Source organism: Lampetra fluviatilis, chromosome 6 (genome assembly GCF_964198595.1).
Source record: "Lampetra fluviatilis chromosome 6, kcLamFluv1.1, whole genome shotgun sequence".
Taxonomy (NCBI): Eukaryota; Metazoa; Chordata; class Hyperoartia; order Petromyzontiformes; family Petromyzontidae; genus Lampetra; species Lampetra fluviatilis.
In genome coordinates this window covers 2,978,930-2,991,852 of record NC_136280.1, presented here as the reverse complement: position 1 = coordinate 2,991,852, position 12,923 = coordinate 2,978,930, and the positions used below count along the sequence as shown (strand labels likewise).

Here is a 12,923-nt window from a genome sequence, read left to right as displayed (position 1 = left end):
GGATGTCATCGGCGTCTCTGCTGTTTGCGTCTCAAAAATTGGATGAATTTTTAATAAGGCGAAAACATTTCCATCGATTGAAATATTTGAGTCGTATTGACGCTTGAAAAATGTCACTTCCAAATTGTGGTTATTGCAGGGTGTTCTAATAAAGTCAGGTGGAAGCAGATTGATTGATCTTTTGTTGGAAAATGTTACCCGTGTCGAGGTGGTTATTGAACATTAAATACTCCAGAAAACCAATGCCAAAGGGAGGACGTTATACATCGGGCAATTACCGCAAGGGATTTATAAACAGCTGACATCGCCATTTGATATGAAAAAAAATACATTACGGGCAGTGTAGCATTAACAAGTCAAAACAATTCACCACCATCATCAGACAAACTTACAACTGGGGGAAAAAAAATAAACAATATGGATACGTCAAGTCATTGTTACTGACGGATGTAGTGAGTTTTTGTTTGTGTTTGCGCTTCACTGCATTGCCAATGGGATTTGTATTTAGTATTTTTGGTTTTGCAGCCTATTTTATATGTTTCCGCTTGTAAGGCAGGGTTAGGTTAGAGCGGTAGTACAATGGTGTTATTGCACTGCGCTATGAACCCGGCGACCCCATTTCAATTCCTGGCCACCGCTATCGTTGGTCGCAAGTGATATCTGAACCGGTCTTGGACCACACCTCTCTTCACCCCAATCCGCACCGCCCAGCATGGTGAAGTATGGTCAAATAACGCCCATGACTGAAACGGTGTAGGCAGTCCTTTATCCAGCATTCGGTTAATCAAGGGCTGTAAATAATGTCAGAATCAGAATATGTATTTATCCTGGATGACAACCGAGCTTTTGCGCGTCCGCTTGGCACAGGAGATCATAACTCTGGACTACACAAGGAACGTGGGCCCCTACCCTCTGCACGCATCTCAGCGTAGCCCTCGGCAGTCGCCCCCAGAGGCCCACAGCACTGGCGGCGCCAGCGGGGGGCCACCCCCGCTCGCCAGGGGACAGGATTCACTGCCGGTGCCGCCCCCGAAACCGAGGGCAGGGGAGCCCAGCCCCCCGGAGTTGACGGCGGAGCAGCTGCCCTCGTCGCTGCCCTCGTCGCTGCCCTCGTCGCTGCCCCTGCGAGCCGTGCCCAAGCTCGCCGACGACTCGTCGCCGAAACCGTCCTCCCGGTATGGGCCGTGGCTTTTTTGCCGCGATTTATTTTTCAGGGTTCGAGTGGCGTTGTGGTGGCGTGGGGGTCGCGCGGCGTAACAGGTGCCCGTGATCCGGTACTTCAGAAGCCCTGCTTGCTAGGCTGTTAAGTGGCCATGAGATGACGGCATAGCAAGCGGATTATAATGAAACTCATACTCTTAGTTCTTTCGGTAAAGTCACGTAGATAAAAAATGAAAAAAAAATTATTTTATTTTATTTTTATTTCATTTTTTACCTACGTGACTTAACCGAAAGAACTAAGAGTATGAATCCTTGCAGTCACGAAAGCTTCAAATCTAGAAATATAATGAAACTCATCTTTGCTAGGTGATGTACCACTGCTTTTTCTGCGAGAGTTGCAAATGGATAATTGTTATGCGTCTTGGGATGTGACGCCCACAGCGCTGTTGAATATAATTTGGAGGACAAACTGCCGAAGATATCTTGCATAGTGCCGACTTTTTCATATCCCCGACTGCCTGTGCCTGCCTTAAGAGCTGCTCGCTAACATAGTCTTCAACCAGCAGCGTATTGATTCTGGCTGATTATGCATATCAATTCTATAAATTGTAAATAATCCATGCTCACGTGCCCCATTCTATGTGTGTGTCACGAGCGCTTAAACTTACACTCGGCGTTTATTAGGCGCGTCGCTACGTTGCCTATAAATGATCCAATCACGGGGGTGGGGCTTGTTTAGAGCGAACCGTTAGCTGTGGCCCATTACCCTCATCTCTGCACAGAGTAGGGACATTTCCTGGTGGGGATATCGTGGCCTGTGGTAAGAATCAAGGTGGGGGGGGGAGGGTAGGTTAGGGTGGGTAGGGTATATGGGGGGGGGGGGGGGATGTGAGGTAGGTGGGAAGGGGGCGAGTGATTTTCAGCCGTGGGGTCATGGTTGCCCTCGTCCTCTGTGCAGGATGAGGAAGTCCCCGGACGAGAGCCAGGACTCCCCGTCGGGCTCGGAGGGCGGCCTGGAGCCGGCGTCTCCGCCCACAAGCGCCAGCAGCGGTTCGGAGCAGCACGACAAGCCGCCTCCCGCCGGCAACGCAGCGGCGCCGGCGCACAAGGAGCCGGTGCCCGAACACAGGTGCGAGGAGAGAGGGAACTTGTGCTGCGAGCGTGCGAGCGTGTGTGCGTGCGTGCGTGGCGTACTCAAATGAGTACTTGGTGCGGTGTAATTAACATTGCCACTGGGGAGACGAAGGCGGTCGGGCATCGTTGTGCTCGCCACGCACACTCCCTTGTGCGTTGTGCCGGCCTTCATTGGTACTCGCTAACAGCACTTGCCCCAACAGTATGTTAAGGCTATACGGGGGATCTTTGTCTTTCTGTGTGGGGAGTGGTGGTGCAGTGGGCAGCGAGCTGCGCTACGAACCCGGCGACACCAAGTTCGATGCCCGCTCTTGGCCACCAGCACCAGTGACTATTATCTGAACTGGTCTTGGGCTTCCCCTAGGTCGAATTGGCCTCAAATGAGTACCTGATACGGTGTGTAAACATCGCCACTGCGGGGAGACAAAGGCGGTCGGGTGTGGTGCTGGCCACCCACCCGTTCGTGTACCGTACATGCCTTTATCGGTGCTCGCTAAATAAACACTTGCCCCCCAAAAGTCTGTTACGAGTGCATGGCATTTGCAGGGGGTGTCTAGTTATGTGTGCGTGGCGGTGTGCTGTCTGGTAAGGGAGCAGCAATACTGGGCAGTGGGGTAACCCCTCTGATTCAGTGCTGCTCGGACCTCTTCCTCTGCGCGTGGCGCGAGCAGGCCCGACCCCCGAGGGCTGGCCTACTCTCCCGCCTTCTTCAGCAAGCTGACGGAGAACACGTCGGCGATGGTGAAGTCGAAGAAGCAGGAGATCTACCTCAAGTCCACGTCGACGCGCGACGTCGGTGAGGGTCGCGCGCCTCAGCCGCTGACACGACAACAGTGGAGGACCACAGAGCTTGGGCGATTGTTGACACCGGTTTTTGGGCTGTCTTCTCCCCTCCCCCGCTTGTCTGCAGTTAACCCGTTACTCCAAAACGCTCTCTCTGTTGTGTCTCTCTTGAGAGTTCAGCTGATTTGGTCGTGTCAGACGGGTCAGTAATGATGGCTCTGAGAATGAAAAGCGAAATATTAATTATTAGTGAAAGACTTTTATCAACACGTGATGCTTAATAAAAAACATAGAAGCATTTTAACTTATTTAAAAACACACTGGGTTTAACCTCTCTGACCGTGCATCTTGTAGCGATTCATGTTGACACTGCACACTTTGCTAATACATCCCTATATTCGTTCCACCATTGTCGTTTTTCAAGCAATTCTCATCATCGCCCACTCCCGTTGCTTCACAAACGTCCGGATATTTTCTCGCTTTGTAAAAACTTGTGGCCGTCGGGGCTGCTCGTGTCACCGCCTCTCGCCACGCCCTCCGCAAATGACGTATCGAGCGATGGGTTCCTTTGTGCGCGCGTCTGCGATGACGGCTGCGATCCTGCTCTAGTCTAAACGTCTACGAAGTAAAGTACACCGGCTGTCATCAGACACGTACACACACTACCAGCTGCACCGCACTTACTGCACATTACACGCGGTTTATTACGTTCGTTGTCGCTGGAAAACGTCTTCACGCTTTGTGCCGTTGCTCCTGCTGCTGTCCGTGTGTCTCTTTAGGAGCCGGGCAGCCCGGCACAGAAATATTTCAGATGCCCGCAACCCCCGTGTCAGGTACAGCGCTACCCCTACAGAGCATCGTAACTTTTCTTTTGCTATCCTCACACGCACGCCCTCTATATTCTGTTTACAAAGAGAAAATTTAATCTTGGGCGAATCTGCGCCACATTGATTTCGCGGCTGTGCGCGACCATGCCTGGCCTCCGTGTAATTTTGCACCCAACGTATCCCTGCCTCTCTGACAAGCCAAGCGTTGCCTCGCCCCGGCAGTCAATAGTCCCCGCCGTATTTAATATCGGTGTAATCAAGCCATGCAGACGTCTCGTTGATGCCCAATCCATTTCCCTGCACGCGCGCGCCGCGTGTTTAACTTTTTTTTTTTGCCGCGCAAGAAAAAAGCTGCCGCGCCGCCGCAAAAATTTCATCCCCCATTGATCCCCGGATTTTTCTCGTGCCTCCTAAACATAACTCGAAATTTACAAAATCGATATCCACTCTGAACTTGAAACGTCCGCAATTTTTTTTTATTTTTTACTACCCTTGAAATAATCTTTACCAAAAATAATCTGTGAAAACACAAAAAAACACAATCGATCCCTGCCAAAATAACAATTAAAATCCATAGAAAGTAATTAGAACCATGGCAGTTGTTACACTGAAGGGTTTAATTTGTGTGACACTAGTCCTGTTGTGCACACGCACCACTGTTGGAGGTACGCAGACACTTGTTTTTCCTCCCGTGGACACACGGATGTCGCTGGTGTCGAGCGGAAGCCTCCGAAGTTGTTGTGAGGGAGCCGTGGAGCAACTCCACCCCCAACCCATCCCTCCTTGTCCTCCTCCTCATCCAGATCCGACCAACAACCTGGGCCTTGAGGACATCATCAGGAAGGCGTTGATGGGAAGCTTCGAGGACTCGAGCACAGGCAGCAAGGGGATGGGCCCCCACATGTCCCCCGTGCCACCCGGACCACCCGCCCCCCCCACCCTGGAGCCCCGTCAGGACTCCGACAGCCGAGCGTCGCCCCTCTCTGGTGTGTTGACTTGCCGGTCTCCGGCCCCCCCTCCCTCCCTCCTTGCCAACCCTCCCCCCTTCATTCCCTGTCTCCTCCGTCTACCCTGCCTCAGCGATCGATTTTTTTTATATTTGAGAAACAAATTGGCACAGACTGGATTAAAAACTCGCCACCACCTTCGTCCGTATCGCTGCCCTGTAACAGAAAATGTCGTAGTAGTAGTATGAATTACGTTTTTATTTAAAAGCAGGAGAGAGCCTCTTGTGATGTAAAGTATTGTTTTCCAGGGCGAGCAGCGTAGTAAAAGCAACAAGGGGGTACACGTGCGATAAAAGGTCAAAAGCAGCAGGAGTGGCCGACCATGATCAATCCACTGCTGATTGAAGGCCTGCCCACGTCATTGTCATCTTTTGCGATCCTTCGATGCTACAATAATTAAACATCAGCGGACAAAGCTAAAATAGGAGGCCGATCGAAATGTCTCTGTGCAGTGGAATAATTACAACGCAGATTCGCAGCAGCTGCTAAGAGTGGTGGGGGGGGGGACATTTAACATCCAACACGAGCTGACAGGTCGACACGCGTCCTGAGACGCACGATCCCATCCCTCTGGCTGCAAGTCCCTCATTGCACTGGCTCTCGCCATCTTCCTTTCATTCACGCTGTTTGAAGGTCGTTTGCATCCACCGGACAGACTTTTTCATCACCTTGTCTCGAGCAATGCAGAGAGAGAAAAGAACAAGCAGAATGCTAAACAATAATAACGAACAATTGAGCAGCACGATGTTATAAATAGAACTCCAGAAATTATTTAGAATAATCAGCGCCGCCTGGCTTTTTTTGTTTTTCGATCGCATCTTCTGTTGCGCAGCGGCGTCTTCAGTTTATTATATTTCTTCCATTCCGCACCTCACCGCGACCGGTCCGACGTCTCTCGCCCGTGGCAGGCTCGGGCCGACAGAAGCCCGGCGGCGCCAAACCGTCGGCGCGCAGCAAGGCATCCCGCTCGCCGGCCTACACAGAGCGGCCCCCGTCGGCGCCGTCGGAGGGACGCGGGCCCGCGGCCTCGCCCGCCCGCTCCGAGACGACGCCCGTGGGGCCGCCGCCGCCGGAGCAGCAGCAGCAGGACAAGAGGCGGGCGCCGTCGGCGTCACCTGCGAGGGGCGACGGCGTCGAGCGGCGCACGCCCGGCGCTCAGCCTCCGGCCTGGGACGACAAGGTGACCGGCGCGGCCGCGACCACCACGGCGGCGTCGGCGGCGTCGACGACGGCGTCCGCCTTGTCCTCTGCCGGTGAGTCGAGAGACGTGCGGCGACGTGCTTTTGCGTTGCGGTTTGTGCGCGCCGGCGAGATTGGTGGGCGGTAATGTCTTAGACGGTGGGTTTGTCGAAGGGGATTTGCGACTCGCCGACGCCCTCTTTGGATAAATTGTTCGTCGTCGTTTAACGTTTGTGTCGCTCGTCGCATGCGGTACGTCTCGAGGGCCCAGGACAATTTGGGTGTTGAAGATAATTGCTCAGTAAGGACTTTTTTTGCAGACTAAATACAATGTTTTAAAACTGTGGTACAGACAGCGTACAAAATATTGTATGACCTCGTTGTTGTTTTACAAAAGAATCCTTTTCCTGATCAATGTCCCTTCCTCCCCCAAGTCATAAGCCACACATCGCCGCCTCTCATCATCATCAGCCATGATCAATCCACTACTGGATGAAGGCCTTCCCCAAGCCGTCGCCATCTATCAAGGTCCTGAGATGTAGCAATCCATCTAGCACCTCCACACAAGCTGATTTCATTGCTACCTCTCTCTAGCGGGCGTCCACCTCTGGCGCGTCCGCTTCTTTGGCTTCCAATCGACGCGACTCTTCACCGATGATACCTCCTCCTCTCTCTCGATGTGTTTACACATCCGCGCCGCGTCGCGTTCGCACCGAGGCTGCTTTGCCGCGAGAATTCTGCTCGGCTTTTGCCACAAATCCAAACGTCGTCGCGCGTCTCCTTTTGTTCTCGACACGGGCACCTGCTACCGCCCCCGCACGGTTGAGCACGAGACGTTCGCTGGGTCTTCTTCCGCTCGGGTTTTCGTTTGCAAACACACGGAATCTTCGCCGCGACGACGAGTGGTTGCGACACATCGCTAATTTTCTTTCACCTTCTCTCCCGCGCGTCTTCCTCGCTCACCGTTGCCGACTGCGCGCCCTCTTCCTCCCCCCCCCCCTTCCGTTTTATTTTTCCAGCGGCGGCGCAATTTCCCTTCAACCCCTTGATGCTCATGATGGGCGGCGGCGGCGGCGGCGGCGGTGCAGGTGCGGCAGGCGCTGGTGGTGGCGGCAACGGCGGCGGCGGCAACGGCAGTGGTGGAAACGGCGCGGGGGCCAGCCCCCCCTCGATGCAGACTCCCGCACAAGCCGTGCCGTCCCCTGCCACTGGGGGTGCCGCGTCTCCGGCCTCCCAACAGCAGCGCTCGTGGGACCGCGAGAAGCCGACGCCGCTGCTGTCCTCCCAGTACGAGACTCTGTCCGATAGCGACGGCTGAGCGGGGAAGAACGCGGCGTTACCGAGAGGAGCCGCCGGTGACTTGAATTTGAGCGACGAGGGCTGCCGCTCTGTTCCCGCCTCACCCTCCCCGCCCCCCGCTACCCACCTGCCCGCTCCCCCCCCTTCTTTCATATGCTCCCACCTCTCGCCGCAGCCCCGCGCGCCCGCGCCGTGTACGGTGGTCTCCTCCGGCTTCAAGTTTTTGACCCCATGACGAAAAAAAAGCTATCGTTTGTGCAGCGTTTACAGCCATTAATTATCATCAGCCTTTAACCACGTCGTTTTATTGGAAGATGAAAAAGCAGTGTCTTATGGAGGCGGAGACCGAATGGTGGGGAACCTCTGCCACGCGTTTGCGCGCAAAAAAAAAATTAATAAACTAGTCGACGATGGGACTGAGAGGAGGACGTTGGGCATCGGATGGAAAATAATTCTTGTTGGCGGCCGTGCTGGAGAGAGAGAGAGAGAGACGAGAGTGAGAAAGAGAGACGGCTCGTTTTGCATGAAAGTAACGAGCCCGAGAGCTTGCGAGGGTTGAAAAAGGGAAAAAAAATGTTGGAAAAAAATCTTAAAAAAGGATGGAGAGAAAAAAAGTGTTTATCGTAAGCAAACGTTTGTAAAGGCATCGTGAATACAAGCAGAAGAGAGAGTGTGAGAGTGTGTCATGCAGGACTCGAATCAACGGGTTGGCAGTTGTTTGAGCCCTGGGGAGGTTTGTGCACTGGGTGAATAGACAAAGATTGACTTAAACAAACAAAAAAAAACAAAGCTTCCCCACTCCCCCATTTTTATAAAGTTTTACGTTTTTAAGAGTTTAAAATATGAGCAGAATAATTTTAAAACACTGAACTCTTGTAAATATGTTGATACCACTCCCTGTGATCATAAAGGTTAATTGTAATAAAATCTAATGCTATGTGTTTGTATTTTTAGTTGTTCTGCAAGCTGTGGAAGGCTTACTCGCCTTTACTTTGTTGCAGTCACTTTTTTGGATCTGATTACTCGATGCTGCAAGGGGGTTTAAGCTGGTAATGTTTTTTTGTACGCTTACCGTTGCACGCTGTAGGATAGACCAAAGCAAACCCACAACGTCGCGATCGCAAAGTTCTTGCAACGACAGTAACAGCGGCAAAAACGGATATATACCTTTGGCTTTCAGCTGGCATCGTCGGCACAGACCCTGAGTTCGTACGATTTTCTTCATTTAGTGACTACTGATGTTACCAGCAGTCTGCTTGGCATTAATACGACCGACGTACAACTGGCAAAAAGTTGCCTCTCTTCCCGTGATAGTGCAGACTCCAACCCCGCCAACCCCCCCATCGGAGGATGAAACGCGCGCTTCGATGGCCGTGGTAACCGCGCTAAGACGTAGGCGCGCGCTAATTAAGCGCTCGTTAAGCCAAATGTGAGTTTGAGTGAGGTCGATTAGTGCAGAGGTGTAATTTGAGTGATGGGGGTTTGTGTATCCCCGTGGGGTTCAAGCTTAAGGGGTTGGTGGTGGGGAGAGAGAGAGGGAGGGAGAGGGAATTGGTTGTGGCAAGGAGGTATCGTTGGGAATTGGAGTCTGGGGAGGAGGAGGTGGCTCCTTCACGTGGTCCCCGCCGACTGGAGGAGAGGGGTTTTGTGTCGGGGTTTGTGAAGGACGATCGATGCGTTTAGATACCGGCCCTGGCAGAGCAGCAGGGCCACCGCGGGTGGATGCAGCCTTAATGCCCCTCTCGAATATCACGGTTGGCTACGTACGGTGCGAAAGAAAGTTCAAAATGCACGTACATGCAACGCCGCACTTCGCTGGGACGTGACAGCAAGCGCGCGCGCGTGCGTGCGTGCACACCTTGGGAACACACTCGGCTCATCACGCATGCATCAACAAACACACAGACACACGCGGCGTCATGATTTGTTTGGGCCTTGTTTAAAATCTGCGATCATATTGTTAAGAGAATATATAATCATATGCCGTCGGTCAAAGTCTGAATTCTAACTTTCACTCAACGCCTGGTGTTTTCTTTAGCAGGGGCGCGTCGGCAGAGTTTTAATGAGAAACATTTACAGATGCCATTCCCCTTTTGCGGAGTTTTTTTTTGGTTGGGCGGGGGGGGGTTCCTACTGGCGGCAGGCGACCGAATGGATGATCACGCGTGTAACTTTGAGCCGCTTAAACGGCAAAATGCATCAAGCAGCAGCAGCAGCATCAGCAGCAAGACATTTCGCGTTGACAAATTTCCGAGCGTACCCTTTTTTTCGTCCGTGCCATACTGTATTTGCTTCATATTTTGAATATTCGTTTGCACATTGAAGTGTACCCGACGAACCATCGCGCCTCGAGACGACACTTTATTTTACAACGCAGTGACCCCCCCCCCCCGCAAGCCCCCTCCCCTCTCCACCATGAGAAACAGCAAAAAAATACGAAAAATTAACCCTCATTTTGGCTCCTTGACCTGACGGACTGTGGACACGAAGCAGTGTTGTACGTGATGAAAGCCTGTTTGTACAGTGTATCCGCGCGCGTGTGTGTGTATATAGTGAATGTGTGTTTACAATTCTCTAATTATCTTAAAAAGACACGTTGAACTCAAACACTTTATTGTTTGAAGAGACAATCAGTTTTTTGCAGATGTTTTCTTTCGACTGTACATCTGATTGTATACTCTTGGCCAAATATGCTTCGACGAATAGAGTGCTTAACATCATTAACACCCCCCCCCCACCCACCACCTTCTCTTCGGTTTTCATTCACACACACACTTGCCTGCATGTGTTGAGATGGGGGGGTGGGGGTGGTGGTGGATGCGGGGGGGGGGTTGTTGTACCGCTTTCATGTTTTACCCCCCCCCTCCTTGCTGTCCACGCAGTAAGGTGCATACGCGTGCGCCTCTCAGATAAAAAAACAACACTCTGCTATTACAGTTGGTCACCAAATGAGGAAAATTAAAATAAGTATCTATGTATCGTTCCGGATGTACATTTTGTTACTCGGGCTGCTACGCACTTCACAACAGCAATTGTTCGTCATTTACAAGCCGCAGCCTTTGGATGAAAGCCTCCTCCGTACAGCGTGTTGATTGTGGGGGGTGGTGAGGATTGTTTGACCATACTTCACCACACTGGTCAGTGCGCGATGTGTGAAAGTTGGGGGGTGGGGGGGTGTTGAGAGTTTCGGGGAGATTTCACTCGGCACTTATTGATGCTGTTGTGGTCGCGGCCAGGGATCAAACTCGGGGTCACCGCGTTCGCGGCGCAGTCCGCTGACGACGTGGTCTGTCAGGGGGGGGGGGTGCGGTGGTGTTTGTCCATTCGTCACCCCGACGGAGGGGTGAGCTTCGCAACCGATTCGGCTGTCTCGCCCGCACCGATGTTCAACCACGTGCGCGGGGCGCTCACCGCTGGGCCCAAGGCTCCCCCCCCCCCCAGCTTTAATACTACACCATATTTAAATATTGGGAGGTTTCGCTCGCGTTAGCTTTGAGAAGAAGACGAAAAAAAATATCGCCCGGCCCTACACTAAATTATTTATAGGCTCGCGGCACAGAAATTTGGGGGGGGGGGGGGGTATGAGGATATTTTATATTGGCTGGGTGGGGAGGAGGGGTCGTGACCTTTCCGCGACGAAATCCCGCAAATTTGAATTATTGTTCAGACGTTAAGAAAGAGGAAAGCGGGGGGGGGGGTACACATGTCATTGTACTGTACAATAGAGGTGATTCTATAATTGTATGTTGGGAAATGCTTTAATTCTGGTAATTGCCCTTAGGCGAGGCGCCCAGGGAACATCAAACGCTCCCTGATTTCCCCGGGGTTTGCGCAGAGATTGCCTGAAAGCGCGGCGAACCCTCAGCCCGCATACCAAGAAGTCTCCCTCCACGGGCGAGATGGCGTCAACATGAAAAACCAATCTCATTTGCCTGCAAATGAGTTCTGGGAGAGAGCTTTGCCCGGCTCTTTCGTCAAATAGGGTTAATGCCCAAGAGGGTGAACCCTCCCCCCCCCTCCACTCGTCTCCTCCCCCCCCTCGTCTCCCCCCCCCCCGCACCTCTCTCCCATCCCCCACTCCACGTGTAATATTTAGGAACAAGCCCTAACCACTGGGCAGAAGCCACGGATAACTTGTGCGGTCTTTCCTACCAAGGAAATGCGTCGTAGAAATAATGAGAATAATAATGGCGGCATTGATATATATATAAAATGTTGAAGTGGTTTTGTGCTAGACAACAAAAACATCCACATAGCATAATGTTGGGGCAAGCGCTGTCTGCGAGCACATGTGAAGGCCGGCACGGTGTCAAGAACGGGTGGATGGCCAGAACCACACTCCACGCGCTCTACCGCCTTTGCCTCCCCAGTGGCTGAGTCGACCTAGGGGAGTCCCAGAACCAGTTCAAATAATCGTCACTGCTGTTGGCCCTGAGCGGGAATCGAACTCGGGTTCGCCGGGTTCGAAGCGCGGCGTGCTAACCGCTACACTACCGCGTCCCAGATAACGCGCGTGCACACGCATCATATATGTCTAGTTTATATGCGGGATCAGGGAATACGCTCGCATTCATGCGTTAAATTACAACACAGAAACGCGTAGAGTCGTGCCTGAGTAACGAGTCGATTATCCGTAAGCGGCCCGTGGCTTTTTTTTTTACCGTCACTCAGGCAATCGAAAATAAATACACAGTGTGTAACGATTATATCGCGAACAGCCTTCAATGCAACGGGATCATTTTCCCCAGCGAACTTCGTCGGACTTTCGCTGGAAACGATGCCAAAAGTGATGCTGCTGTTGGAGTGCGGCACGCAGGGAGTGACGTGGTGAGTCACAGGAGGGAGCCGCGTGGAGAGAGATCGAGAGAGAGATCCGTCTCTGATCATTTGTTCACACGCGTGTCACACGATGGGGGCGTCACTTTAATTTCTTAACTTTATTACTGCTGTCAAGGCCCCGCATTCTGGTTTGTACATCCCCCTCCCTCCCCCCCGTTAAACCGAGGCCACTGCGAGTTTGATCTGGTGTGTGTGTGTGATCCAGTGTGTGTGTGATTCAGTGTGTGTGTGTGATCAAGTTGTGTGTGTGATCAAGTTGTGTGTGTGTGTGATCCTGGGTCTGCCCCGTGACCTGCCAGCGAGCGTTCGACACTTCACGTGGCCTCAAGGTGCACATGGCCTGGCACAAGCGTCGTGGTGACGTCACCGTCACTTAGTGGCGAATGGCGGTTGTTGTGTGATCCAGTGTGTGGGTGTGATTTAGTGTGCGTGTGATCCAGTGTGTGGGGACTGGATCGGACACCCACCCCCTCGGTAGTGTAGCGGTTAGCGCTACAACCTGGCGACCCGGGTTCGATTCCCGCTCACGGCCAACACCAGTGACGATTATCTGAACCGGTCCTGGGCCTCCCCTAGGTCGACTCGGCCTCAAATAAATACTTGGTGCGGTGTGTAAACATCGCCACTGGGGTGCTGGTCACCCAGCCCCTCGTGTACCGTTCCGGGCCTTCATAGGTGCTCGCTAACAGCACTT

The 12,923-nt window shown here is 52.6% G+C and overlaps 1 protein-coding gene across 15 annotated transcripts in view; it reads left to right on the top strand.

Annotated features, from left to right (window-relative positions):
* LOC144933042 (nuclear receptor corepressor 1-like) overlaps nucleotides 1-10,366 on the top strand; it is a 180,470-nt gene extending 170,104 nt beyond the window's left edge. For 13 of the 15 annotated variants that reach the window (XM_078857504.1, XM_078857505.1, XM_078857503.1 and 10 more), the window contains 7 exons: nucleotides 868-1,175; nucleotides 2,120-2,290; nucleotides 2,928-3,091; nucleotides 3,858-3,911; nucleotides 4,709-4,891; nucleotides 5,821-6,165; nucleotides 7,111-10,366. In XM_078857504.1, the coding sequence (XP_078713630.1) occupies nucleotides 868-1,175; nucleotides 2,120-2,290; nucleotides 2,928-3,091; nucleotides 3,858-3,911; nucleotides 4,709-4,891; nucleotides 5,821-6,165; nucleotides 7,111-7,409 (1,524 nt within the window). In that variant the 3' untranslated portion in view covers nucleotides 7,410-10,366. Of the gene's footprint in view, nucleotides 1-867; nucleotides 1,176-2,119; nucleotides 2,291-2,927; nucleotides 3,092-3,857; nucleotides 3,912-4,708; nucleotides 4,892-5,820; nucleotides 6,166-6,525; nucleotides 6,620-7,110 lie in introns of all 15 variants that reach the window. The other 2 variants (XM_078857514.1, XM_078857510.1) reach the window with 2 other exon arrangements.
* The last annotated feature ends 2,557 nt before the right edge of the window (nucleotides 10,367-12,923 follow it).